The sequence below is a fragment of the Punica granatum genome, chromosome 1 (genome assembly GCF_007655135.1).
Source record: "Punica granatum isolate Tunisia-2019 chromosome 1, ASM765513v2, whole genome shotgun sequence".
NCBI classification, from domain to species: Eukaryota; Viridiplantae; Streptophyta; class Magnoliopsida; order Myrtales; family Lythraceae; genus Punica; species Punica granatum.
In genome coordinates this window covers 55,164,601-55,192,367 of record NC_045127.1, presented here as the reverse complement: position 1 = coordinate 55,192,367, position 27,767 = coordinate 55,164,601, and the positions used below count along the sequence as shown (strand labels likewise).

Below are 27,767 nucleotides of genomic sequence, written 5' to 3'. Positions count from 1 at the left end.
TGGTGGTGGCCGACCCATAATACTTGATCTAGTGGGCTTTGAACTTAATTCACTAGTATGTTGGTGAGGCGGCGATGATCAAGTTGGGCTAAAGTCTCAGCGAGCTATAACAAAAAAAACATTTCGTGACGGTTAAGTTCCCTTAGTTGAGACAGCCACAGCGGACTAATAATCCAACCTAGCCTTTTATTTAGCGAAACGGATTATCTTATTAAAGTCGTACGATTAGATAGGCTCAACTTCTATATACAGTATCTTATTTTATCAGAAAACTTCTATACATTGTAGTGAGAAGACATTACTATGTTGTTAATTAAGTCCCATCAACGGAGATAAAATTCAAGTTAAATTGTGACACTTCTCAAAACCTAATGAGCAACATTGCCATCTCTATTTTTATATGACATGGTATTGTCGTATGTCATAGACGCTCGCGTACATAGCATTCAAATCAAGCGTAGTCTGACACCGTTCTACTCCATCCAAGAGGAAATTGCATACATGGATATTATTGAGTAAGAAACCCCAGTAATGGACCAATTAAGAAGTGTCTTTTATATATGTATGTACGTATGTAAGTATGTATATCATATATAGAGAGATTAAATGGAATCTCAAAAGTGAAAGGGACTTCGGAGGAGAAATTGGAGGTACGTACCAGAAAGATGCTTTTGATTCAGAAGGCCGAGTTTGTTAAGTCTTCCCTTAGCTTTAGCTATAGCTAGCTAAGCCTTGACTTCACCGGCCGATTGATTTCTATAGGTACAGCAACAATCCATGCCCCCCCCTCCCATGTATATCTCTACCTCCACCTCCATACATATTCTTCAATGTCCACATCATGTTAAGAAAAGATTTAAAACAAGTATTTTCACTTAATATTTTTTTCTACCTACTCTCATGAAAACAGTAAAAAGATTGTTAGTTTCTCCATTTGTTGAGATATATTGTCTCATACGAAAAAAATTGAAAAAAAAACTACAAGTTTCTAAGAGATTTAGGTTCAGTAATCTATCAGTTTAAACTTTTGGATTGCAGATGAACTCAAATTCGTGTAGATCCAAGTGAAAATTTTAAAATGGTATCAGAGCCCAAGTTACGCGTAAAAGCGCTCATGCAAGTGTGCACCCACACCACACGTGGTCCAATGTGTCAAAGTGCAGCCAAAAGTACACCTCATGTAAGTCCCCCTCACCCGAGTACGGGTAGATGAGTCTACAGTTATTGAGGGTGGGTATTTAAAAGCACGTGACAACGTGTGAGTAGATATAGATCACACGTTGGCCAGTATTGGGGATATTAATCTCATATGGAAAAAATAAAGAATATTCATTGGTTTATAAGAGACTTGAGTATCACCACTTAAATCCACTTATCAGCTTGAGCTTCTAAGTAGAAATTAGCTCAGGTCCGTATAAGCCTAATTGAAAATTTAAAATTGGTCCGCATAAGTTCAATGGAAAATTTTACACGGTATCACAGTGGATTATGCTTTCTCGCGCACATGTGGGCTCACATCATGCCAAATTCGGTTTTGAGGCAACCAAAAGTGTACCTCATATTAGTCAGACCCAAGAGTAGGCTCATCTAGTTCCGAGGTAACTAAAGATGCACCTCTAATTAAGTCCAAGTGTGGAGCACGAGGCTAGTTTGGTGCCCGAGTATGGAAAAAGATGTCCCGCTCGTGGTCAGTTGTTAAGGGCATGTGTTTAAGGGTTTAAGTTTTTGGATTGCAGATTGGCTCAAGTTCGTATAGATCTAAGTAAAATTTTTACAATAGTTGTTAATTTTAGCATCGACTCTCTTAGATACTCATAATTACACAGACAGATACATTATATATATTAATTACGTAAGCTATCTATTTAATACTTACCATATATAATACATATAATATGTATATGTATATATCCATGTATATATATATTTTTTCTTTTCTTCTTTTTTTTGATAAACCGTGTATATGTATATATATATTCAAATATTTGTCTTGGTACATAATCCCATTAATTACGGCCTGCAGGATATAATAATATACATAATAATTAACTGTCCCTTTCATATTTGGCCAAAAAAAGAAAAAAGAAAACGAGGGATGTCATATCTATATCTTCTGACAAATCTACCCAACCCAGAAAAACAGTGGCGCTGGGCAATCTCGAGATACTATGACGAGTTCAATTCATTTGAATTATTTAATCTCTATGTATAATTACTAGCTACCGTATACAGCACTGCGTATATCTCGTTATATGCCCAACAATCCAGTGAGTATATGGGCATGTAATTCAATTTTGGAATCATCGCATTACCAGCATCGTTGGCTTGTGCCGGATGCCCCGCAAGAGCGAGGTCATATTTTTATGATCGCCCGGGTTTTCATTAGGTTGGCAAGACATGTAAGGAAAAGGAAGGGGGCATATGTGATGGAAGGAAAGGAAGACCATCTTTTTTTCTTTTTTCTTTTTTCTTTTTTCTTTTTTATGGGTATGTAGGCCCATATTGCTAATTAACTCTTCTTGTACAAGAGAGTCTGAGAGAGAGAGAGCAGATTGTGGTCAAGCAAGGATATTGATGATGATCAGTTAATGTACAATTAATTTAAGTACATGTCGATCGATGTGTATATATAATTAAAGACCTCCACACAAAGACTTACATACACAAACGCAAATGTCTGAGAGGGAGAGTTGCTAGCTTTTGCTTTGCAGGGGAGGGGGAGGGGGAGGGGGAGGGGGAGCGAGAGAGAGAGAGAGATTTTGTTGTGTTGGGTTCTTGTCCAACACCAATAAAAGTACTTTGTCTGATCAGCAGACAAGAGGAAAGGCAAATTGGCAAATGATAAGTTCGCTCCTGAAGTTCCAAAAAGCAAGTGTGTCTGTGTGTCTCTCTGTCTTTCACTCTCTCTACTCTCTCTCTCTACTCTCTATTCTTTGGAATATCCGGAAAGGGAGAAAAGGGAAAGGAAAAAGGAATGGAAGGAGATGGAGAAGGGGATCAGAGAAGTTCTGAGGGAAAGGGAAACATGAGGTTCAAGAGGATATGTGTGTTCTGTGGGAGCAGAGCAGGTCACAAGTCTGCATTCAGTGAGGCTGCCCTTCAGCTTGGCAAACTGCTGGTTGGTAACAGTTTAATTCGTTTACTCTTTCCCGACCGATATGACTTGTCTTTCTGTTTTCCTTTTCACCCTGCAGTGCAGTGGCAACACTGGTACGGTCAATGTTGGGTCTAACGATCATACATATTTGATGATATTCCAATGAGTTGCACTTTGTTATGGGCCATTTTCGGCTCAATTAATTCTTCATTAGGTTGAGAAAGAGATTGACTTGGTTTATGGAGGAGGGAGTGTCGGTTTAATGGGCTTGATCTCTCACACTGTCCACACCGGAGGCCGCCACGTTCTCGGGTATATATCTATATCTATATCTATATATATATATATATCCATGCTGTATTTGGTAGCTTTCATAGCATCATTTTCTGGCTATTTCTCCTTCTCATCTTCGACTTATTTGCTCTTAAGGATTCACTCTTTCTTTTTATCTTGGCTTGGTTTAGGGTGATTCCTAGAGCCCTTCTGCCTCATGAGGTAGCAAAGTTTGTTCCTAGCCATCAGATGACATATATATATATATATATATATGCAACTGCCCATGATGCTTTGTATAAGAGAGGCGCTAACAAAGTAATTGTACAGATATCAGGGCAGACCAATGGAGAAGTGAAAACAGTCACAGGCATGCACCAGAGGAAGTCAGAAATGGCTAAACATGCAGATGCTTTCATTGCACTTCCTGGTATACGATATTCTTATTATTACAAAGTCTTTTTTTTTTCCTTCTTAAAAAAAAGAAGAAGAAATTCCTTAATTAATTATTGCAATGTAACTGATCCCTTCCCACCCAAAAAGAAATATAAAAGCATAACTTTTTTTTTTTTTAAAAAGCGTGTATATGATGATTAATTCGTGTGGTTCAGGTGGATATGGAACCATGGAAGAACTCCTGGAGATGATCACCTGGGCTCAGCTTGGGATCCATGATAAGCCTGTAAACCACCCACCTTTGGCTTCTTCTTCTTCTTTTTTTTTAAGTTTCATGCATATGAATATATCAATATCCTAAAACAAGAGGCCCAACCCCAGAGTAGAGTAGACTAGTACATTACATGCATGCGCCGAATGAGACCACCAGTTTTCCTAGATAGGAGGTACGTAGACGTGGCTAAATGAATAGACATCAACAGGACCACATCCAACATCGTCATTCCCCCGACAGAGATTCTGCTAGTGGCCCAACCCCAGAGGGTCAAATATATATATATAGAGCTTAGTAGAGATCTTAAAGCGAGCTCTACTGATTCTCAGAAGATCAAGAGATCTTATATTAATATATACATATGTATGCATGTATGTATATATTTCCCAACGAATGATTTAATTCAGCAACATGCATATGCATATGTTCAATGGAACAGGTGGGATTGCTGAATGTAGACGGGTACTACGACAGCTTGCTAGCTTTATTCGATAAAGGAGTGGAGGAGGGCTTCATAGACCGTGCAGCAAGGCAAATCCTCATCTCAGCAGATACAGCACCGGAGCTTATCAAGAAAATGGAGGTATGCATGACCGACCCAACACGTACAATGTAAATACATCCATAAATATATATATATATATATGTATAGCCCAATAATTGTGAGCTGAAAAGGTGCAGATGAATTATTGGTGAGTTCGAAGGGTTGCGGTACAACGAAAGAAGAGAGAAGAGAACAAATTAATAAGGGGGGAAAAGGAAAAGGAAAAGGAAAACGGAAAGGAGAGAATTGATTTGGGTTTTTTTCTTTTTTCTTTTTTGTTGGGGTTGAATTTGGATTTGCTTGGTTGGCAGGAATATGAAGCAGTCCATGACAAGGTCGCACCCAGACAAAGTTGGGAAGTGGACCAATTATTAGAGCCTGCTGCTGCTCATACTCAGAGTGGGGCTTGGGAAATTTAGCTCCATACATACAACAGACTTGATGAATTGAATAATGATGACTGAAATCATCTCAGTACGCATCTATTCGTACGTATATTATATATATATATATATGTATTATGTACAGAAATATGTAGGTATCATTAAGTGTGGCGAGAGTTCTTAATTTTCCGTGGCAGAAGGAGCAGCAGCCAGCACCACTATATGTATTTATATACATATGTATATGTACATGACTTTATAATCCATGATCAGTTTATGTTTGTTCGATTCCTTTCATTTCTGTCGCCTGCGTTTCTTTCAAAACAATCATAAGTGGGTATGGTTAAGTATCTCGCTTTCTCCATAAACAAATAATTAGGAGTCAAATGGATAAAGCAAAAGGCATAGAATAAAAGGGAGCAGGGGACCCTATGGTTCTTCCCCTTCCATCATTTCCAAGCCAATCTAATCATCTAAACAAACACGATCCACAACTACCTTCTACAGAGACAGAGAGATGTAATATTCGCAAACATGCGGCGACATATAATAGATAGGTGATGTCCCGCAGAGATGTGTATTGGAGATCATATCCATGCATGTATGATCGGGAGTTACTTCCAGCAACGGATCCTTTGAACGCTCATTTCGCAGAGGGCAAAAGTTAAATGTGTCCATTAGCATGGGCATTGAGATTAGCCGCCATTCTTAATTGATATTTTAATGAATCCACGGTCATGATCATGGTCATGGTCGGTGGGGTCCAAACAAAGAGACATTTTGTCACGAGACATCACAAAAAAAAAAATAAAAAAAATCTCTCTTTCTTCTTTTTTTTTTTTTTAAATAGCAGTTTTATCACAGATTTTATACTATTTGTGTGATATGTTTAACAACTAACATTCGTGTAACATGTTTAACAAACAACTATTTAACTTATAATACACCCCACGTTACATAGAAGACTCCCACACAAAAAGGCTCCTGTGATTTGGCTCCATGGCCTTTGACTATAATAAAGGAAGGAACACAGAAACGGACCTGGGCTCTTTTTTTCCTTTTTTTTTTTTTAGTTAAATATTATTATTTTCACGAAGCTCAAAGGTCTTTTCAAAGCTCAGAGGTCCCTTCACAGTCGCTTTAATTTGTGAATGTGGGGGCTGAATGACTGATTGATTAGATTCTGAATGTGTGGATCGGAGCCTTCGGAATTTGGGGTTGATTGCCCAGTGTGTAGTAAACCAACCAACCAACCACTGCAGGGGACTTGGGGCTCGACTTCCTCTAAATTGACACTTTCTGTGTCACTGCTTGGCATATTAATTCTTTAATACTTCAGTATATTGGTATAACTTACACTCAGTGACGATGACGAATCTTGAAACCGGCTTCCTTCATCCTTCAGTTGTGCAGTGTTGAATTGAATTGATGGGAAGAGAGGGATTTATTGATGGTGAGGCTAGAGATTAAACAAAAACAGTGGGAAACTTTGACTAGGCAAAGGATGAAAGCTTTTGAAAAAGTAGTCTCTCTCTCTCCTCTTTGGTCACATAACTTAACACTAGACCAAAATATGTGACTAGGTGGGTAGGGGCTCCATTTTCATCATATCTGATTTTGATTGTTCAAAGAGAGAGAGAGAAGAAGAAGAAGAAGCAGCAGCAATTACATATAACTAGAAATTACTCCAACAGCTGCAAGATCACTCTGAATGTACCGTCTGGTTACTCTATCGTACACACCATCTACAGTAACAAGAAATTGCCCACAATCAAACAAGCAACCGAATCTTGTCGATATTAGGAGTCATCAGAAGCATTTCCGGTGTACTATGGAAGGCCCAGTCTCGTCATAGTCCGCCTTGGTTACATGCTGGTTCTGTGGGAAAACAACTTTGGCAAGTATGGCCCCTCCCACCCAAGCAGAATACTGAGTCAAATTCTCGGGCATGTACTCTGGAGGCTGCATCGACCCAAAGAACATATGCTCAGAGAAGAACTAATCTGCTTAACTAATGACTTATTAAACAAGTAATTTGATGAAGTGAATCACTTTTACTAAGGCAGGACGTATAGCCGACGAACAGAGATTAGCTTCTTTTTGGAACCTATCCTCGAACCCTGCATTCGTCAGCGAAATTATGATAACTCAGCAGCTGCAGATCAAAGTTCCTCATAAGAAAGTCAAGACTTTAAGCATCATTCAGATCCAGAGCTTCAGCATCCGTACATAAATGTCCCAACCTTTTCTTCTTTTCTCTCTCAATTTCAATTAATATTCTGAAACTAATGAATAATATCATTCTGTACGTACCAATCATTAGAGAAGTGCCACCACAAAGAACAGTGTTCTCCAAAAGTTGTTTGTGGTTATCAGATGAGACAGGCGTGACACTCCGAACGAGCTGCTCGACAATACCATGGGCCTCCAAGCCCAGTATTGATGGTTGAAACAGAGCCTCTCCCACAGTATACTTCTCTCTCCCAATTTTAATGACCTGAGAAACATCAAGAACTGTGTGGTAAAAGTTCACAAGTAGAACAAATATGATTTAGGTTCTTGCACAGCAAAAGAATCTTGCAAAAGTCTGCTTCCTGTAATCAGTTCAAATGTTCTGATAAATAACGTCAGTCTCATTTTATTTTTGTTCAATCAGACATGCTCCAGTGTTTTATTTGGTTACCTGACCATCAGGAAGGGTATGCTTCTCTTCAAGGTCATTCGAACTCATGATCTTCTTATAAGCAAGTTCATCCTCAGCACAACACGAGTACTTCTCCTTTAATTTCTCTGCATCAGCAAGGCTGATATTGATCCCTGGGTTGGACTTACCAAGTTCCTGAGCAAGTAGCTTTGTCAAATCAACGCCCCCAATTTCCAACCTTCTCGAGGCAATGTGTTGAACTGCACCTTCAATGACTTGAGCAATGTCTGGCGAAGACAAAATAATCATGTCACACAATTAGATTGTATGCAGAAGAGGAAATTTGTCTTCATAACCTTTAGACTCACCATAGCTACTAACACAACAGAAAAGGTACTTCTTATGAACTAGCATTCAGAAAGAAAAGAATGCACCGGCAGATCCTATCAAGAAAGATAATTAAGTACATACCTATCTTTCCATGGCCAACATCAACAGTGCATCCAGAAATACGCCCGACTGCATATAGAGATAGTACTGCTTGCTCCGATGCATAGAAGCCAGAGACATTAAATGTTTCAAACATCAATTGCACCAATTGCTCTCGCACAGCCTGGAGAGAGATTGAGTAAGGCGCATACATACAAACAAAAATTCATCCTGCCAAAGAATGAAGCAGATCTGTCCCATTTTGTTCACAACACAAATCGGGAACTTCAATTCAGTAGCAGCTAAACTGAAGCAAGCATTAGCAACATCTTAAGAATAAGAAGTTAGAGAATTGAATAACCTTGGGGGTACAAAGTGGGTCTGTGAATAGGATTTGTCCTTCATTGCCTATTTCCCATCCTAGGCCAGAGTATAGCACATGATGCAACAGATCCTCCATAGCATCCCAGTCCCTGATAAATCCTCGGACAACAGGATCGACAGAGACATCTTCAAACAATGAATCGGTCACGGAGCCGTCTTCAGGAACACGTTTCATTTGAGTGGGGAGTATCTAATTTTACAAGGAAACTTATTAGGTTAAAAAGTGAAGTAACAATAGATTAATAAGCTAACAAAAGAATACAAGAAAAGCACAAACTATCAACGAATAGACAACAACGTGAAACTACATCCTCCGCAGAAATTCATTAAACATCCAAGACAACCAAGGTAGCTGCTAATAATTAAGGAAAAACATGTGTTATCTCTCTCTCCCCTCTCTCTCTCTCTCTTTTCTTTTTCTTTTTTTCCTCTTTTTTTTTTTATAATAATGAAGAAGAGCAACCAAAAGCTCATTCATTGACAAAATGCTATAACTTACAGACAAGACATCCACCAGCAATCAGTGAGCTGCTAATCACTTGCTCCGTCCGTCAAATTCATAGAGAGAGAGAGAGAGAGAGAGAGAGAGATACCCTACCATAGCGGGAGCCTGATCCGGAATTGCAGAACCCGCCTTGAGGAACTTGGAGCCAGGGTCTACCACTACCGCCTCCATACTTGAATTTCTGTACTCAGTAGACGCGAGAGGAGCAGATGAAGCAGCAGCTGATTTCAAGCTGCCTAGGGTTTAACAAAACCTCTGGAGCGGAGTGTGGAGAAGGACATGCAATTGAATTGAATTGAGGGGGAAGGCGTGTAGTGAGGGCCGGGGGCGGGCGGGATGTTCGTCAAATTTGAAGTCTCTTTTGTTTTTCTGACGGCACGGACGTTGAATTTAATCGATTCCTATTTCCTCCATCCATCATCTGATCGCAACTTGGCTTCAGAAGGAAAGGAAAGGAAACGAGACGAAAGGAAGAACCTGAAGCAAGGCTTCGTCTTCGGCTTCGGCTCGGCTTGGCTTTGGACTAAAAGCCCGATAGCATAGTGATAGGGCCCCTTCTTTCTTTCTTTCCTTGGTTCTCATTTGTGGGCCGGACTTCTATCTTCAATTTTTTATTTTTTATTAAATTTTATTAAAACAGGATTAATTAATTCATTTATTGTAATTTGTAACCAACAAAAATTTATTCATTTATTTTCATATATATATATATATATATATATATAGAAAGATTGACAACACCCTAATAAACAGGGGTAAAGTAGTAAATTTGTTACTAATTCATACTATTAATATACTATATAGAAATTAAATGATAATAATGAATATTGTAATTAATAATAATAATAATAAATGAATATAAAAAATATTCAAAGAAGTATGAAAGAATATATTTCAATCCATTTCATTTCATTACTAAATAAAACTATTCACAATTTTAAGATAATAAAGCATCATTTTATAATTATATAAACTTAATATTAATTTAATAATTTTTAAGAATTATAGTTATTCTTACAAAGACTCAATTAAGTAAATCTCTTATCCAAGTAATTAGGTCATCTTATTTAAATGTATTCAAGTTTATAAAACTTCATTGTCCAACCAAATAATGAAATTTAAAACATTTTGATAAACAATAAAAGTATTATTCTCTCATCAAATAGATCTTACGATCTTATCTAAAAGTATTCAAATTTTGAATTTATTTTCATGGAAATTAAATTGATAATCGCAACGATGTGACGGAAAGATTCTGCTGTTTAATTTTCGACCACCCGTTTATCCCCTCTTCTGAATCTGATGACAAATTTGTGGCAGGCAATTCCAATTCACTGCCCTCCTTTGATGACAAAATATCAACTGCTTACCGTCCGGGCCAGATCTTATGAACTCGGAGTCGGAAGTACAAAGGGCCATCCAAGGTCGAGACCGGATAATTTTTCATTGGTATTTACACATTCCCACGGGTATTTAGACATTAGCTCTTCATCAGAACATAAAGTGAAACCAAACAGTTCACGATTCCTAAAAGGCCACAGCCCAATCAGAAACAGAATCAACAGGAGGAAGAGAAGACACAACAGAGAAGGAGAATAATTGTAAGTAGTAGTAGTAGTTATTATTCAGAACCTCAACAAATTATGTCGTGTTGTAGCTGAGTCAGTCAAGTCTGTCTAACAGGCAACAACGCCACTCTTGGAGGAGATGTACAACACAAACTCTGCTGTGACTACAATCAACTCAACATTATATAAATCTCCAAGTACAGAAATCCTCTCGAGGCCCTTCTGTCCCCTAACTCTGTTACATGATATTGCCTAGATTGATTTGCCGACCTGAAAACCATAGACAAGCTAAAAAGTAAAAGCTGCTTCTAAATTAAGATACATTGCTACTCGTCGACCGAAATGGTGGAGGAAGGAAAGAGGCAAAACGAGACCTTCCTCTGCAAACAAGTGGTGCTTCCCTGTAAAATCCAAGGAGCCTCAGCAAACAATTGGTCCACATACAGGCATTTTTACTCCTGTTGTAGGGCCATGAAGAACACAGAATCAGCAAACCAAAACAATGCTTGATTGGGACTCTCTTCAACTCCATCCGATGCCCCCTTTGATTATCCAGCAGCCCCTTCCAGAATTCCAAAAGAACAAACCAACCTGCTCGAAACCACCTTTCTTCACATTAGCAGCATCATGTCTTTGATCTCTTTTGCTTCTGAGAAACAAACCGAACACCTTGCTTCCCAAGTTCCACTGTCTTCACTTTTCCATCATCTAGGTCAACCGACAATGTCGATGTGCCTTCAACTATGTCGGTGACTACCCCTTTGTGCCTGCAATTTCAGATTCATATTTAATTGCACAACAAAAGGTGGGAGGGGGGAATGCATGTCTATACTATGCCAGTAATCCTTTTACCTATAGTAAAATGGGGGAAAGATGTTGAAAAGGTAGTGAAGTCAAGAACAGCAAAACAAAGACAATTGTCTTCCAACAAAGCAATCAGAAGGGTCATTAATGATAGGTTTACCAGAATCACCAGGAAAGAGGAGAGACCATGCGTAAAATGCAGAAGTAGCAGGTCAGTAGTTTTTCTCCGTGAATAACATGAATTGCAGACTTTTCTTTTACCAAAGTAATGATTGCATAAGCATAAAATTCAAAAGCAACACCAGTCTTCCTTTTCACTGAATTCATATTCATGAACCCTGCACTATAGCAATGTGTGAAACCAAGTCACATGCTTGAGGTATCATGAAGCAACTAGAGAAATAGAAGTTAGTTCAGAAATCTACAAGCGCCTCCAATCGTTAATCCCTACAGTTGAAAACAATTCACATCACCAATGGGAATGGCGCAAGAAAGGTAACAAGCCTCGGCAAGAACTTACCAAGAATTATCAGATGGTTGATGAACTTCCACTCTCTTCCCAATTGCATCTTTACCCAATTTCTTCAATATCCAATTTGCATCCATGATCTCATCCAACAGATTGTCTTGATGCAACCGATTGGCATCTTCATCTCCATCCGTTGAAGTCTTGCCCATAAAGGGTGATGGTCTCTTTCTTTTTGACCTTTGACCTTTAATAGAACTCTTCTCTTCGTCACGATGAAGGAGCTGGGAAGGTTGACTGTCACGATTAATATTCTTAAATTTAAGCTTCAGAAGTGGCTTGGAATCTTTCACCAGAGGCTGTGAAGATGGTGCAGCACTATGATTGCTGTTGCTTTCACTTTGCACATCGGGCTTGACTTCCACTTGCTTTGCTGAAGATAACTTTTCCCGTCTATATGTTTGAATTATAGGTGCTGGAGCAGGATGTGAAGAAGCAACGCTTCCTTGGACACTTCTTCTTTTAAATACAACCCGCGGGTGCTCGGAAGGATTACTTTCTTCTGCATCAGCACTGCCTCCACTAGACCTCGCCTTTACATCAGATGCATCTGATCTAACCTTCCCCAACTTTATCAGATTTCCTTCTTTTCCCCCAGTCTTTATGCCCTTTGACTGGCTGGAGAAATCAACACCATCTGCTGCAAATAGCAGAAACCCAAAGTTTTCCGATCATTAACTGAAGAGGTTCTTATACAATGAAATCACACTTAACACAATTAGAATCACTAGACTTACTGGCCCCATCATGTCCATCCGCATTGGATCTATCAGTAATTCTCTGCTGAGTTATGTCATCGCTGCCTGCTCATAGCAAAAAACAGATAATCTAAGGAGCCAAAATCTCAATATGAGAGAAGGTAAGGGGTGAGAAAAAGTGGTCCAGACCATGAGGAACTTTAATCTTGGTGACCTTTATCTGAAACTTTCAATAAAGATAAATAAATGGAAATTGACATACCATTGGAAGTCAATACATCATGTTCCTTTTGGCAGCTAGAAGCATCGGAATGAGGAGAATTAGTAGCATTTCGATTTCGAGCACCTAAATGTATGACCAGCTTCTTTTCATTCATAGGCTTTGACTTAATGCCGAGCTTCCCAGCATCAACTCCACTATCCACATTCTGAGGCTTACTATTCTTAATGTGAAGCACCCTGGGTTTCTTATCTTCTGTACTGGCAGCAACTTCATCAATAAATTTGTGTTTCACAACCCCTGGCTGATTAATCGAGCATATCCCTTCTCCATGCTCTGCATTGCCTGACACGGGTGAAGCAACATCCTCTTCTACTCTGCTTTTATGCGACTGGATATTACCCTTATTGCCATCAATCATATTACCAGCAGATGACAACATATCAGGACGCGCTTCAAAACTTTGATCCAGTTCCATCACACCAACTGAAGAAGCTTCATGTGCTTTTTTCTTAAATTTCTTCTTACTTGATTTCTTCCCATCTTTGCTTTTGTTAGGTGATTTGTCACCTAAACCTTTCAAAGAGAACTTCAAGGACCGCCCATATTCACTCTTCAAGATCACTGGACCATTTTCTTCATCATCTGAATAAGGTGAGATGGAAAATATTTCCTCTTGAGTGGGCAAACCTGCAGCGGCTCTCAAGCTCGCAATGAGATCTCTATCAGCAATATCTTTTCTCCTCCACAGCTCTTGAACAGCATCCTCAAGATCCCTAACCTGGTATCATGAATACAAGAGTAAAAGACAATCATTAGCACTACTTACGAAAGAGATGCCAAAAAGGAAAAGAAAAGGATAGTTCAAACCTGATAGCACTCCCCACGGCATGTTGCACAAATGTATTGAAGATTTCCATCAACTTGAAACTGGAGGTACTTTTCATCACTGTACATGAATATATTTCAAGCATTATTTAGTATGAGAAACTGCATCAACATCTCTCAGTCTTCTTAGCAAGATTGTAGACAAAAAAAATTTGGACGCATCTCAACCACAAATGTCATTAGTGTCAAAAGAAGAGGAGAATAAAAAAAGAAAAAAAATAACAAACCTGATGCCATCACAATGGGTGTGAACCCAGCGCTGGCAAAGATCACAACAGACCATTGGTGTTGACTCTGAATCTCTATAGACCTGCGATGGACAGAATCATCCAATCAATCTACAAAAATTCCTCAAGAGGAAGTACCATTACTTTTTAGTCATCTTGAGGGGAAGTATAAGGAAGCAAATAGAGAACCCTTGACTGCCCATTACCTTCAGACAAACAGGGCAGTAATTCCCCTTGACAAACAATCTTCCACAGGCATCACAGCAGGTGTATCCAAGAAACCACCTAACACATAGAGACCATTTATATATCAACCAGAAAATACAAAGAATACATCAAATAGCTAACACAAACACAGAACATAATAAGCAAAACTGCAACCCAGATACAAACATGATTCAGTACCTTACACTCAGACCATTTCCAGGGACATTGGATCCACAACTGTGGCATCTGGTATGTTTTGGGCACAGATAAGGTCCAGAACTGACATTCTGCATTATCAATATAAGGAAAAGAGGGCATTTGATCACATCATATCCTCGCTAGGTCATAGTACAAGCAACGGGTGTAAGATACAGGCACCCACCTTGTGTGGAGGATGTTGGCAGTAACAGTGATATGCACCATCACATCTTTTGCAGAACATAAACTTCTTTGGATCCCCAGTTCTTCGGCAAATCTTGAGTAAAGCAAAAAGCAAGCGGAGTCTCAGCTTGATTGCATGACATAAAATAAGCAATGCAGATTTCAATATTTTCTGCTGGTAAAATAGAAGATCTTCAATTAATGCACAACAGTAGAAAGCCATGCAGAAAGATTAATAATTCTGTCTTGGTAGCACAGAGGGAACAAATAGGCTGGTACAGGTGGTAGGGTGTACTGGTGGGGATCGGGAGGCAGGGGAGGGAACATGTGTGTTCTTGGATGATGATCAGCAAGAATAACCATGAAAAGGCATATCAGACAATCGATTTGTTCTTAAATTATGATCTTACAGCTCCATAAAGGGTAAACGGTACTCAACTATAAAGAGATGAAATCTCAACTCTCAAGGAACTCAAATGCAAAAGGAAGCAATTTGCAGCTGCATCATTGCTCTTTTCCAGTGGTAGAGAGAAATGACAGATAAGAAGGAGAGCCAAAATCATAAAGATGTACCATAAAGGGTGCAGCAGTTTAAGGGTGCCCATTAAATGGCTCCGCACTAAAAACAAAGATGCCCCGTATCCCATAATAGAAAATGCTATAGAATGAATATGCACCTTGATATGTCTACGGTAAATGCTATAGCCGTCATGATTACCTATATTATCCTGTGAAACAGTAGCTCCGTTTGGTTTCGCAGTTAAAATCACAAAACTTTGAACTTTAACTCAACACACTACACAACAAAAATACACATTTCCCAAGTAAAAAATTTTAACTTTAACTTTAAGTCAACACACTACACAATCATTCGTCCTTTTCCACAATCAAAATTAAAGTTACTTAAACTCTGAAACCAAACGCACCATAATAGACTCGACCCATTTCCCACTACCAAGAGATTTTTTCACTTGTTACCTCGCAAATTCGGCAAGAGGGGCATGTCCATGAGCTCCAGTGGAAAAGATCTGCAATCAGGCAACACAAAAGAGAAAATTAGAATTGCTCAGAACATATAAAGACAGCTTTTATGACAGGAAGTGATACCCCTATTCTGAGACCAATTCTTCAAGCAGCTCCTGTGATACTTCTTGCCACAGCTTCTGCATGAGAGCATCTTCTTCGCTCTCTCACTCCCCTCAGTTTCCCCGAACAGACACATCCGACACAATACCTTTGAATTAGATGGACCCTGGCTCTGTTCCTCCACAAGATCTCCAGAGGCATCCTGCACAATAATATTGCATCATATCATGGGTTCAGTTCTAGACAGATAGTAGACAATCAATCTCTAAAGTCCTACACTCTCACACGGTAGTTCCTTCGGCTGGCAACAGTCTAGATGGATGGATGGGTGGACCTTGTAAGAGGAAAGTTTGCTTGCAAGCATAAACAGGCAACAGCAAAGCGTTCAACCTCCTAAAGGGTTTGCACTACCAATACCCAATAATGCATCCTATCCTATCCTACACTTACACCTGTGAGCTCCAATACTAATTAACTAACTAACTAACTGAAGGCAACAGATAGACCGAATAAAATCAAGAGGAGATAAAGAGACGGGTAGGTGCAAATTGCAGTGGGAACAACAGGCAGGCAGAATTCCAATAGGAAGCTCACCACCACCAAATCACCAGACTCGAAACGGCGGGCAAAGTCCTCGGCAGCGACCATAGCGGCGGCAGCCTTCTTCTGGAGAGCGGTGCGCTTAGCCTGAGCGGAGACAGCGGCCAAAGCATCGTCGGCTCCTCCATCAGGGGGGGCGGCGGCGGCGGCGGCAGCAGAGGCCCCAGCGAAGGCATCGACGACAGCGGCAGGCTGGGGCGGGGGAGGAGGCGGAGGGACGACCTTAGGGACAGCGACTTGGACGGTGGCGGTAGACTCCCGAACCCTAATCCCAAAGGGATCCCTCAGGAACTGCTCGAGGGTGGAGACCTGGTGGAGGAAATCGTCCTTGGAGGCATCGGTCTGGAGGCTGCGGGGAAACCCTAGCGAGCAATGGCAGATTCGGCGGCTGCAAAAAAAAAAAAAACAAAAAACAAAGACTGACGGAAATTGAAGAGAGAAGCGAAACCAGGGGGAGAGAGGGAAGGAGCGTAGCGGAGGAGTGTCACGGAAGGAGGAGGAAGAAGAAGGAAGAAGAAGAAGAAGAAGAAGAAGAGAAGGCAGAGAGCAGAGGCAACAACGTAGGCACGGGGGATTATGAAATCATACCATGTAATCGGGCAAGCAACGTGAAAGGCCATAAGTCAGTCAGTAGTGAAGGGAAGAGAGATTTTTGGATTTGAAATTGAAATTTATTTTTGGGTTTTTGGAGGACAGACGGACGAGGTTTTAATTTACCGCTTCCCCCTCACCCCCCGCCCCGCCCCCCAAGCCAATCCCCCGACCCTATCTCGGTTGGGCTCGGCGGTTCCTCCTTTCCCTTTCGTTTTCTTTTTTCTTTTTTTTTTTTATTATCCTCCCCTTAATTAAATATAAATTATATTGGCCAAAAAAAAAATTTAATAAAATAAAATACTTAAAAGTCAACAGCGCAGCGCAGCCGCAGCTGCTCTGTGAAGGGAAAAAAAAAATTCTTTTCTTTTTTGAAAATAAATTTGCTCAAGGTCTCTCTCTCTCTCTCAGTGTCTCTTCTCTCTCCTCTCTCTTCTCTGTGTCTCCGGTCAAGTGTGTGATCTATCTTCCTCCAGTTCTGAGTTCGCTTCGGCGTTCACTCGACTCGGGGCTTGTCTTCGCCGCCATGTTCATCATGCTCATGTTGTGCCTTTTTAAATTAATAGCAGAGTTTGGGCTACTCTGCGCAGAGGTGCAGCCAAAGCGCGAAATGGTACCCAATCAGGCGCTGCCGCATCATAACCTCTAGTCAATCCTGAACAGGCACTTGATTTTTGGTGTGGCTGGAACTTAATTAATGCCTCGTAAAGCAGCAGCTGCTTCTTCCTGTTGCCTAAGAAGCCAAAAAGCTCTAGCAAGGCAAGATACAACAAAATCATGTTTAATAGATCGGATAAAAGAGCGAATCAGATTTTTGAAATTCTAATGATGTGTTTGGTTTTAAAGTTTAGTTTTGATTTTAATTGGGTTGTAATGATTGTATTGTTGAATTATGTGAAAATGTATGAAAAAGCAATGAATAGTTGAGAAAACGTAATGATTATATTGTTAAATTGTGAAAAAAGTAATGGATAATTTAGAAAATTTAATATTATTAAAAATTAAATTGAATGATTGAAAAATTGAAGAAAAAATGAAAAGTAATAATTGTATTATTGATTTTTATTATGTAGTGAGTAGAGTTGAAATTAAAATTTTAAAAACATAATTGTAAAATCAAAGGGAGTGTAATACTACGTTTGGTGGGGATAGGAATTGTAAATGGAATTGGGGCAGTATATAATTCGAATATCTCAAGTCTAAGAAATTCAAAATTCCAAAATCGTATCCTATCTAGAATACCAAACATTGTCTTAGGCCATATTTGGTAAGCAAGCTAACTCTCTGTCAATTTACCACCAAGGTAGTAGCCCAGTTGGTAACGAACTTCGTTTTCCAAAAATGAGGTCAATGGGTCGAAACTCGATTTAAACACGAAGGCGTTTGTGTTAGTAGATCATTGTCCTCTACCCTATGGGAGCTGTTCTGATCCATTTTGCACTTTGGTAGGATCATAGTGACATATGTGGGCTATATCTTATTGATCTCTTTACCCATTCGGCCGAATGAAATATTTCATGGTGACTGTGGAGTCCCACTGGTCTCCATAAGGGGTTGTTACGCTGGTCTCCCCCTCTCGACCTTTTATTTAGCAAAAGAAAACTCTTTGTCAATTTCTTATTTCAATATAATAGATAATTAATACATATGAGTATATGACAATATAATAATGAATATGGATAGAATAATATCAACGCGGGTTGATTCAAGCGGTTCGGCGCTTGTTCCGTTTGAGCAGGGTTTCGAGTTCTAGTCCTTGTAGAAGCAGAAAATCCACACTGCTTTACTCCTTAGTGGATCGACCCAGCTCGACTGGATTAGTCGGAACCCAATTGGATTTTCGTATACCATGATTCGCACCCGAAAAAAATGGATGAAACAATAACGTTAAAACTATATATTCGATCGAATGTGCATAATAAACATATTGTGAATGAGAATCAAATAATTAAAAATCACGACAACGACAAATAAATACGTAAAATAGTATGGTGGAAATAAAATAATATAAATGAGTAGGACCATGTAAAGAGTGGGCATATTACGTAGAGATTATAATATAGAGAAAACTATAATTATAAGTAGAAAGAAGACGTATAAAATGAACTTTCGCATCTCTTATTTATAAAATATTTAGCCCATTGAATTTAGACATGTCACGTATATTAAGAAACCTCATCGGTTAATATAGATAAATATCCGAAATATATTGAATATAACACAATAAAATGTAATATATAATTCATTTAACCAGAATTGAAAAATCAATCGACGTAGAGATGTGGATTTGTGATTTAGCTTATATGGCGCAACCACTTTTTTACTTACCAACTTGTATATACTATAACTGACAATTGATATAAAGCGAAACAAATAAAAAAATTAAAGTTATTTACCAAGATGTCATTCTATATATACTTATATAAGAATATATGATAATATAAATATATATAAATATATATATATATATAATACTAGTTCTTATTTTTAGGGGAAAAAAAGCTAGTAGAGATGATTGAATGGGTATTATTTAATTCTTTTCAATTTGTGCAACCTGATGTGCATAAGATTAGCCAGTTCAACGGGATCTTTTATCATGATTGGATGAGAGATTACTAAATGAGTTCTTACAGAAATATCCTTTTTATCAACCTGATAGATTGTCATCCTTTATCATATTCCTTTTTGTTAAATGAATTATATCATATTCAGTTATTCATTTTGCAAGATATGATTGGGGATAAATAATTAGTAAGATAATTAATGACATGATAATAATTGAAAGTGCTTTTTTTTAGCTGGGAAAAGGAATGAAGAGTTATATATACTTGATGTAATATGAGAAATATGTCTTCATCGAATCAGAGCTTGTTTGAGAGTGTATTGAAAGGTCGAGTGAGATCCATTTTGTTTTTAATTAATAGAGGAAGTGTTTCATAAATAATATCAAAACTATGATTCGGTCAATTGTAATAGTCACGAACGATATTTTCTCAGACACGTTAATAAGTGATTATAAAACCTTTTTTTTATGTTAGTCAAAGTATAAATTAATTTCAGTTATTTTAAATTGACGTTTTTCAAATAATTTTAGCTTTAAAAAAAATAACGAGCACTCAATCTTTATTTTTTTTTGCTGAATAAGATATTTCATTAATGAAAAGTAGCGTCTACATTGTTCAGTGGATTTAGAATCGAATACCTTTCAAAGTACACAGAGAAATAAAATTTGACATTGACTCGAATTGATCCAAATCACGAGCAAGGGTATTTTTAGTCATAGGGATTCAAGAGCATGACCAATCCGAAAAAAGATTAAGAGTAGAAATTATATCTGCCATTACGTGCCTAATTTCCCACGGGGTATTATGTGGGTTCAAAATGACATCTATAAGTAACAAGGCATCGTTGCGTAGCCAAATCTTCATCATTACTCTCTCTGCAGCTATAATAAGGGCAACAAATGACTGCTTAGATCTCTGCTTGGAGTGGCTTGTCTTCGTTGGAGATATGGAATCATGATAATATTGGCAAGTTGTTCGGGTGCTGCATGACTCCCGGAAGGCACGATCTGTTGTTGTTCCAGGCTGCATCTGTGCTGATGATGTACCATTCCGGCCCCATGGGTATTTGTGAGGCTATGAGCCGCAAGGGTTGTGCGTGTGTGATTCCTTATTCTTGTTATGTGTTGCGTCCACTCTTATCATGCTCTATGAAAGATCTCTTGATTCTCTCGATGATTTCATGAAGATCTGTCGGTTTACTTGCATGCAAAATATCATTTCGTGAGGTCCATAATTGATAAAGGACGATTGCAGCATATAGAGAAAATATGATATTGTCAAGAGAGTTCGATATGAGTGTAGAGGGAGGACAAGCAACAAAATTAATCAAATCCCTAGCACTAGTGGATGCAGCTAGAATGAATATTCCTGGGTGATTTCCAGCCCTTAATCTTTCATCACTTTTACATAAGCAACATACAACCAAACGAAGCTTAAAGAAAAATTATGATAAATAAATAAATAAAATAATGGCTGAGGAGTCGCCCGGTGGCCAGGCCACTGCACCAGTACGACGTCGTGTGGTTGGGATGGGCTCTCTCTTCATAAACCCAAAACGGAACAAGCAAAGCCAAGAGAGAGCGTCTACTCTCCCTTGAGCGACAGCAGAGGAGAGAAGCAGAGGAGAAGCCATGAACGCCCCCGACCGCTACGAGCGTTTCGTCGTCCCCGAAGGCACCAAGAAGTGATCATCATCTCTTCCCCACCTCCTTCCCCCTCCACCTCACACCACCTAATTTGTTGTCCTGCTTGATTGCTCTGCTCACTGGCCCGTTGATTGCTCTGCTTAGGGTTTCCTACGAGAGGGACACCAAGATAATTAACGCAGCGTCGTTCACCATCGAAAGAGAGGACCACACCATTGGCAACATCCTCCGAATGTACTTCTTGTTTTGTGAATTTGATCCCAATGCTATCAGTGACTTGTATTGTCTCGCCTCAGGGCAGAGGCTTAATCGAGTTGTGTCCGATGCTTGAGCAGGCAATTGCACCGGGACGAGAACGTCCTATTTGCAGGTTACAAGCTTCCTCATCCCCTTCAGTACAAAATCATCGTCAGGGTGAGCAGCGATTTCCTTTATCTTTCTCCTCCTTTTTCCCTTCTCTCTGTGTTCCATTTGTATATTTACTGCTACATCCATGCCTGAATATTTGATGCATGCTTAAATCCGTGACTCGGTGTATGCCTGGTGGGTTACTGGTGAATGCTCTTTGAGCATGATAGCTTCCTTGCACTCGTTTGTTCATTGTTACATCTATTTCTACGCGGTAGAAAGAGGCATTCTTGAACCCTTGACTTGCTTGATACCCGTGGATTGCTGGTGGGAATGCTCTTTGAGCTGACAGCTTCCTTGCATTAGTATGTTCACTGTGACCTATATGCTGTATGAAAATGCATACTCGAATTTATGAATTGGCTGATATCCGTTGATTAATCGCAGCATGCTCTTTGAGCATGATAACGCTTCCTTGGATTGTGTTAATACTCGGATTATCCACTGTTTCGGTTCGCATGCAGGTTACCTATTGTTATGACAGTTGGGTCATTGAGACTTAATACTTAACCGAGCCACATCCTTTAGTTTCAAGGAGCTCTTGTTGGAGCTGTTAGGATACAATGTTTGACCATTTATTGCGTCTTGCTGCCTTCTAGGCGGCCTATTCGTTAGTCGACTATGCTCATCTTTTCCTGCTGCCAAGTAGAAAATGATGGTAACCAGTGCTCAGAGGATGAAGTTCTATGGAGATGGCCTCTTGTTCCTTACTCCTGACTTGATTTGACCTCGGGTTTTGTAGATCCATACCGCTAGCCAGTCGTCACCAATGCAGGCATATAACCAGGCCATCAATGACCTGGACAAGGAGCTCGATCACCTGAGGAATGCCTTTGAGGTGTGAAATCTCTTCTTGAAATTGTAGATGTTTAAAACTTCTTGTACGCGTTGGGCTTTCAGTTAGAATGCCTTTAAAATTTCTTAACGGGTCTGTGTGGAAAGTAGATAGTGAAGGCCCAACCAAATGAGGCCGGAGAAGGGGTTAGCTTTGTTGTATAATTTATCAGGTGGGAAGTTTATTAATAGACCATTAGACACCTAGTATGGCGAGCTTTTCGTTATGCCATACTCATCATATGAGATTCTTAGGTATATTACATTTATCCTTTCTTTAAGAAGAGAAAACTTACTGTTGTATTCAAATTCACTGATCACAGTGTTCAAACTCTTCTGTTGTAGGCGGAGATGGCTAGGCATTCAAGAGATTACTAAAAAGTATCAGAGGGAGGGGCCATATGTTTGGTGTTGGCCGCTTTGCTTTCAATCTCGGGGGGCTGTTTTTTTCTATCTGTGGATGAACTCGGCAACAGGGGGGACCTTTATTGAGTGTAATGACTTGTGAGTTATGAGGGTTGCTTGACGGTTGGAACATTTTGCTGCAATGCCGACTTTGGATGATTGTCTTCTGGAATCATGTGATCTAAACAGTCCTTGGTAGTTGGAACTCGGAGAAATGAAACAATAGACAGCATTCTATTGATACAAACAGAAAATGGTCCCCGTCCGATATCGTCTGATCTACATCTATAGTTTCACTAGTCTAATCTTTTATCAAAGTCTGTTCTTTCTCCTACCTGTGAGTATCAGTTCTCTGTCTACTCTGTCTACCTTTCTAGTCCCTCTACAAGCTGTTAATCTCGTTCCTAGCTTGTTAATGATACAGGGAGCTATGAGCTACAGTGTCTAATAGTGGACGATATTTACATGATGGAGAAATCTTCGTCTAGGCCATCGAGCTCCCCTCTAAGGCTCGGTTGCTGTATGATCAAAACCGAGGTGGTTATCGAGAAATCTGTCCCCGAGAGGACGTCTCCTATTGGACCGAGCTCTGGGCACTGCTCCAGATCATTCATCCCAAATGTCAGCGTGGAATTCACCCTCCCGCCCCTACCCACGATGATCAATGAGTACTGTCCCTCCATGGACTTGAGAGTGGCAAACGTCTCCGCCGAATTGGCGAGATGCCTCTCCACGTAAGCCACAGGCCCACCGGCCACGTATTTCTCATAGAAATTCGCAAAGCACTCGTCATCGAGCTTCATCTCCTGTTCCTGCTCCGCGAGACTGTACCGAAAGTTGCTGGTCCTCCTGGAGGAATTCTCTACGGTGGTCTCCACTAGGAACCTTATGACTGTTAGCTTCACCCCAGGATGTCTCGCCACTCTACCGGCATAAGCCAGGGCCTCTCGATCATCTTTGCCACCAATGAAGATCACAGCCACGTTAAGGGTCAGGTACGATCCTGACGACTTTTTCATCATCCCGAACCCTCGATCTACGAGAATTCCCACGGAGCACGGGGCATGCCTAAGGACCTGCAGACACAGCACTATCAAGTTAATTAGGAGGGATTCCGTTGCAAAGTTGTTCTTGCTGTTGAAAGGGCAACTTTAGTTCCTGAAGGCGAAAGGGTATGAAACTGAAACAAGACACGGCTACTCGTGAAGATCTTTTCATGCGGCTGAAAAGTACGGACTCGATAGCATTACCTTACGATTCACGAACCTGAAGCCGGGATGGCCCCCATCGAATGTTCCATCCGGTTGCTGGGTCTTATGAAACGGCAATACGATCAGGGAAATTAACAAATCCTCTGCCAAATTGCTGATATCTCGGGGCATCATGCTGAAGGAAGAGAGAGCTAGCGTCCTTCTGAGAGTGATCCCATCACCATTCTCGTTAGCATAAGCTTGGACCGCGGAAGTTATCTGGTCCCTCATCTCTGTCACGGCCTTGTCAGTTATGGTGGCATTGTCAGCGTCACCCTGCACCATCGTGGCCGCTATCTGGTCTGTCAGCTCGACCATATCCGTGACGTAGACCACGATGCCAGGATCAGCCGTTCCTCTGGAAATCTCCATGAAGTTAATGGTGGAAGCTACATTTTGGGGCCCATGGACACACAGGAGCATCCTGAGCTCGTTCATTGGGTCAAGCCACTGAAGTGCCATCCTGTGAGTGGGTGATCGCTTCCTTGCTCGCTCTATAATGTTCGACACGACAAAAGGGGCTTGAAGAGCCGTCAAGAAGGTTATGATGATTATCGCGATGCTCCCAGAGGTTGAGGCTTTTCCAGTCTGCATCAAAATGTACGACTCAAGTAAGACTGAGACTGGACGTTTTGGATGATCCAAAATTTATGGATACGCGACCTTTTTATCAGCCGAGACTTCAATTTACGAAATGATCAGATAATAAAGTGGAGCAGACAAGGGAATGCAAGGAAAAGGACTCACCAGCTTTGCGATAACAGCCAAGAATATATGGAAGTGGCCCTTGACGGTGAGAAGCAACCCTATCATAATAGATTCAGGCCAATGGAACCCGAGGATTGCGCCGGAAATTAATATTCCCGCAACTTTGCCTGCTGTTGCTATCACTAGGAGCACCAGTAACCTTACCCAAGTCAGCAAATGCCCTGGCTCGAATTCTCCAAAGTTGGCCTGGTACCCCATCCAGAAGAAGAATATCGGGTAGAAAATAGTGGACAAGAGATAGTTTATCTTCCCGAGCGCCCATTTCGATACCCTTCCTTCCCGTGGCAAGAAGATGCCTGCCATGAACGCGCTAAGGATGGGGCTGTAACCCGATATGGTCGAGCAGCTGCAGACGAGAACCATGAAAGCCACTGAAAGGACGAGGTGCGAGCCCTTCAGGGGCTTCCCTTCCGGGTTCTCATTATTGACCCAGTTCAGGAAAAATGGCGATACCAAAGCTGTGATCACTGACTGGATGAACAGTGCGACCCCCTGAGTTACGGCATTCTTGATTCGAGCTGACTCGGACCCGCCTGAGGACTCATTGAAGGCAACATAGCCCACGGAGATCACAAGGGTCGAGACGAAATCTGAGTGCATCCCTGCGGCAATCACGAGCTGCCCAATGTCAGATTTCCCGATCTTCTGGCTCGTGATTATCCGGGTGAGCACCGGGGAGGCGGTCCCGCAGAGAGCTGCGGACAGGGAAAGAGTCCGCATTATGCTCGGGGACGTGAAGAAACGGAGGAAGGGAGTGATGGTGCTCGCTAATATGAAGGTCGATATCATTCCAGCGTAGGCAACTTTGGCGGCTCGTGTTGGCCATCTGAAGAGGACGTAAGGGTCCATTTCCAGGCCGAGAACGAACATGTAACAAATCATCCCGAAGTAGATAATGGAATTCAACGCGTCAGGCACCGTAACGAGCCATTTCTTGATCGGCCCAATGTTTCCTGTGACAAGTCCTATCTGCAGGAAAACATAAAAACCCGAGTCAAGATCGATTGCACAGTCTGCAAACACCCCGCCTGCTGGCTATACACTCAAACGGAACAGGACAGAATGGAATGTGCTTCCCGGAGGCGGGCAGCCTCAGTTTCGAATACTTACGACGATGTCGGATGTGATGTGAGGTTGAGACCAGGGCCTGAGGAGATGGTGAAAGAGGTTGCAGATGATGACCATACCATAGAAAGCCAAGATCTTGAGAGCTGCATTGGAAGCATTCTTCCTGAGGTTATCGGTGCAAGCCTGATCAAATGCCTTCTCTGTGCCAAAAATTCCTGCCATTGTTTCTCCTCCTCAGACAAAAAAAAGGTTTGCTATTTTTTTTTTTAACCCTTTTCTTTTTGTTTTGTTAAATTTATTCACATGAAGCAATTCACTTAATAGAATAGAATTTCATAATTTTCCCACCGGTTTCTCAATCTCTCTCTCTTTGCTTTGCTTTCCTTTCCTTTCTGGTCGATTGTGGTTTTTGGTTGAAGTGTTGCATTCAGAATATGAGACTTTTGTCCGTTACCTCTCTTTCTTCCCTTTCCCCTGCTATTCTCGAGGGGGAAATGGGTGGTCGTTTTGACTCAGTGTCTGCTAAAATTCAGGACAGGAAAGAGTGTTCGAGCTTTGTTTTAAGCCTTTGCTTAATTAATAGAACAGGTCTCGTTCAATGTCCAACATCCTGAACCTATATATGTATGTATGTATGTATGTATGTATGTATGGTCAAAATTATATAAACTCTTATGTACATGTATGTTTTACCCGAGGATGAACCCAGAAATACAATATATACATATATACAATACAAGTAGGGCTCATTTAAATTTTAGAAGGAAATGTTGTCTCACTGGTGACAGTTTGAGAGAAATCACGAGAATATTCCCGGATGCCGCTTTTGATTAGCGTTTTAGCAGAAGCAGAAGCCATAGAAATCTCAGGGCAAGTACCGTCTCGGATTGCCTTCCATACTTCTTTTTCCATTCTCCCATCCGCAACGCCATGCCACTGTCACACCAAGATGTAGGGTATATAAGTAATAAAATTGAAATATTACATACCACACACAACAATTTACACCATTATATTATTACATTGCCGAGAATCAATTTGTCATTACCAGTTTTTTAACATGTCGATTGACATCAAATCTCAATTCTTGAAGTTAAAACTGATACAGCAATCAATACCAGCAAACCTTCCAAAATACTCGTCAAAGCCTAGCGGAACTGATTCAACTGAACAACCTGATCATGGGCCAAAATACTGACCGGGCTCTATTTTTCATTCCTGGCGTATCAGATCAAAATAGGCCCGGCCCGGATCTTCACTGCGCTTATATGCCCTGACAAGCCCAAACTTGGACGCGTTGCCCGGCCCATAATCAGTTCCAAGTGGAAGTGAAAGTCAAGGTCACTCTCACTGGCCGGCTCGCGAGTGGGGCACGGCAAGCAGGCATCCTATAGACCGTTGATCCGTCATGTCCATTCTACACTACTCCAACGGCTAGTGTGGAGCATTAAACGCAACAACGGCGAAAAATCTCTAATTGTAATTTATTGGAAAAAAAAACATACATTTCCTCCTCTACATTTGGTCACTTTTTTATTTTAGTTCTTTTTCTATTTTTTTATCGTTTATATCTTATAGTTTTGCATGCTTTTTGTTACAGTCATTTTCCTTTTTCTTGGTCCGATTTCATCAAATTCATTTGCTTACTTTTTTGTTTTCATCCTTTTATTAAATTTTTTATTGGAGAAATTTTTAATTTTAGTCCTTAATCTTTTGTAACTATTTTTTTATCCTAATTCTTTTTTTACTTCGTCTTTTTCTTTATATTAGAGTTTTATTCTTATAATTATATTGCTTAATTTTTCATTAAAAAAATGCTCACACAACATTTTTAGAAATAAAATATATAAAAATAATAAAAGCAAAATCATGAACTTATTCGAGTTAATGAGAGGGAGCGAACATTTAAGTTGCAGACAATCTTAGCATGAGCAGTTTGCGTTTGAACTATTAGTACTCGAATTTGCAAGCAAAGACACATAAAAAGTATAGAAAAAATAAAGGCAATTGTGCCTCGATAGCCAACAATCATATTTTTGATGCAATGAATGATGGTTGTAATTACAAAGAGAATCGTCGGTAGATCTATAGGCCTATAG

The 27,767-nt window shown here is 40.2% G+C and overlaps 5 protein-coding genes across 10 annotated transcripts; 2 read left to right on the top strand and 3 right to left on the bottom strand.

Annotated features, from left to right (window-relative positions):
* The first annotated feature begins 2,708 nt into the window (after window positions 1-2,708).
* Window positions 2,709-5,257, top strand: LOC116192040 (cytokinin riboside 5'-monophosphate phosphoribohydrolase LOG1-like). 3 transcript variants are annotated; one of them, XM_031520459.1, is made up of 8 exons: window positions 2,713-3,118; window positions 3,312-3,409; window positions 3,562-3,592; window positions 3,701-3,800; window positions 3,982-4,052; window positions 4,480-4,623; window positions 4,722-4,732; window positions 4,896-5,255. In XM_031520459.1, the coding sequence occupies exons 1-8, from the start codon at window positions 2,975-2,977 to the stop codon at window positions 4,957-4,959; spliced, it is 663 nt and encodes a 220-aa protein (XP_031376319.1). In that variant the 5' UTR covers window positions 2,713-2,974; the 3' UTR covers window positions 4,960-5,255. The 3 variants fall into 3 exon arrangements, with proteins under 3 accessions (XP_031376301.1, XP_031376319.1, XP_031376310.1); XM_031520450.1 differs by lacking the exon at window positions 4,722-4,732 and having other exon boundaries at window positions 2,717-3,118; window positions 4,896-5,257; XM_031520441.1 differs by lacking the exon at window positions 4,722-4,732 and having other exon boundaries at window positions 2,709-3,118; window positions 3,562-3,800; window positions 4,896-5,257.
* A 1,309-nt stretch (window positions 5,258-6,566) lies between these two features.
* Window positions 6,567-9,430, bottom strand: LOC116193007 (actin-related protein 7). Of its 2 annotated transcripts, XM_031521724.1 has the most exons (7): window positions 9,023-9,430; window positions 8,402-8,614; window positions 8,083-8,224; window positions 7,651-7,898; window positions 7,281-7,464; window positions 7,020-7,087; window positions 6,567-6,929 (listed from the first exon to the last, which is right to left on the bottom strand). In XM_031521724.1, the coding sequence occupies exons 1-7, from the start codon at window positions 9,098-9,100 to the stop codon at window positions 6,777-6,779; spliced, it is 1,086 nt and encodes a 361-aa protein (XP_031377584.1). In that variant the 5' UTR covers window positions 9,101-9,430; the 3' UTR covers window positions 6,567-6,776. The 2 variants fall into 2 exon arrangements, with proteins under 2 accessions (XP_031377584.1, XP_031377585.1); XM_031521725.1 differs by lacking the exon at window positions 6,567-6,929 and having other exon boundaries at window positions 7,022-7,122.
* Window positions 9,431-10,518: 1,088 nt separating this feature from the next.
* On the bottom strand, window positions 10,519-16,882 carry LOC116210675 (histone-lysine N-methyltransferase 2D). 3 transcript variants are annotated; one of them, XM_031544653.1, is made up of 14 exons: window positions 16,723-16,882; window positions 16,129-16,522; window positions 15,556-15,736; window positions 15,427-15,476; window positions 15,126-15,176; window positions 14,450-14,542; window positions 14,266-14,354; window positions 14,067-14,145; window positions 13,861-13,943; window positions 13,616-13,694; window positions 12,788-13,526; window positions 12,565-12,630; window positions 11,822-12,467; window positions 10,519-11,264 (listed from the first exon to the last, which is right to left on the bottom strand). In XM_031544653.1, exons 1-14 carry the CDS (start codon window positions 16,752-16,754, stop codon window positions 11,123-11,125), a joined length of 2,724 nt encoding a protein of 907 aa, XP_031400513.1. In that variant the 5' UTR covers window positions 16,755-16,882; the 3' UTR covers window positions 10,519-11,122. The 3 variants fall into 3 exon arrangements, with proteins under 3 accessions (XP_031400513.1, XP_031400521.1, XP_031400531.1); XM_031544661.1 differs by having other exon boundaries at window positions 11,822-12,464; XM_031544671.1 differs by lacking the exon at window positions 15,126-15,176.
* A 3,931-nt stretch (window positions 16,883-20,813) lies between these two features.
* Window positions 20,814-22,847, top strand: LOC116192150 (DNA-directed RNA polymerases II, IV and V subunit 11). The gene is made up of 5 exons (XM_031520607.1): window positions 20,814-20,973; window positions 21,080-21,169; window positions 21,271-21,349; window positions 22,086-22,181; window positions 22,523-22,847. The coding sequence occupies exons 1-5, from the start codon at window positions 20,921-20,923 to the stop codon at window positions 22,553-22,555; spliced, it is 351 nt and encodes a 116-aa protein (XP_031376467.1). The 5' UTR covers window positions 20,814-20,920; the 3' UTR covers window positions 22,556-22,847.
* Window positions 22,728-25,890, bottom strand: LOC116192149 (cation/H(+) antiporter 28). Its single transcript, XM_031520606.1, has 4 exons — window positions 25,711-25,890; window positions 24,580-25,569; window positions 23,833-24,420; window positions 22,728-23,658 (listed from the first exon to the last, which is right to left on the bottom strand). The coding sequence occupies exons 1-4, from the start codon at window positions 25,888-25,890 to the stop codon at window positions 23,044-23,046; spliced, it is 2,373 nt and encodes a 790-aa protein (XP_031376466.1). The 3' UTR covers window positions 22,728-23,043.
* Window positions 25,891-27,767: the final 1,877 nt, after the last annotated feature.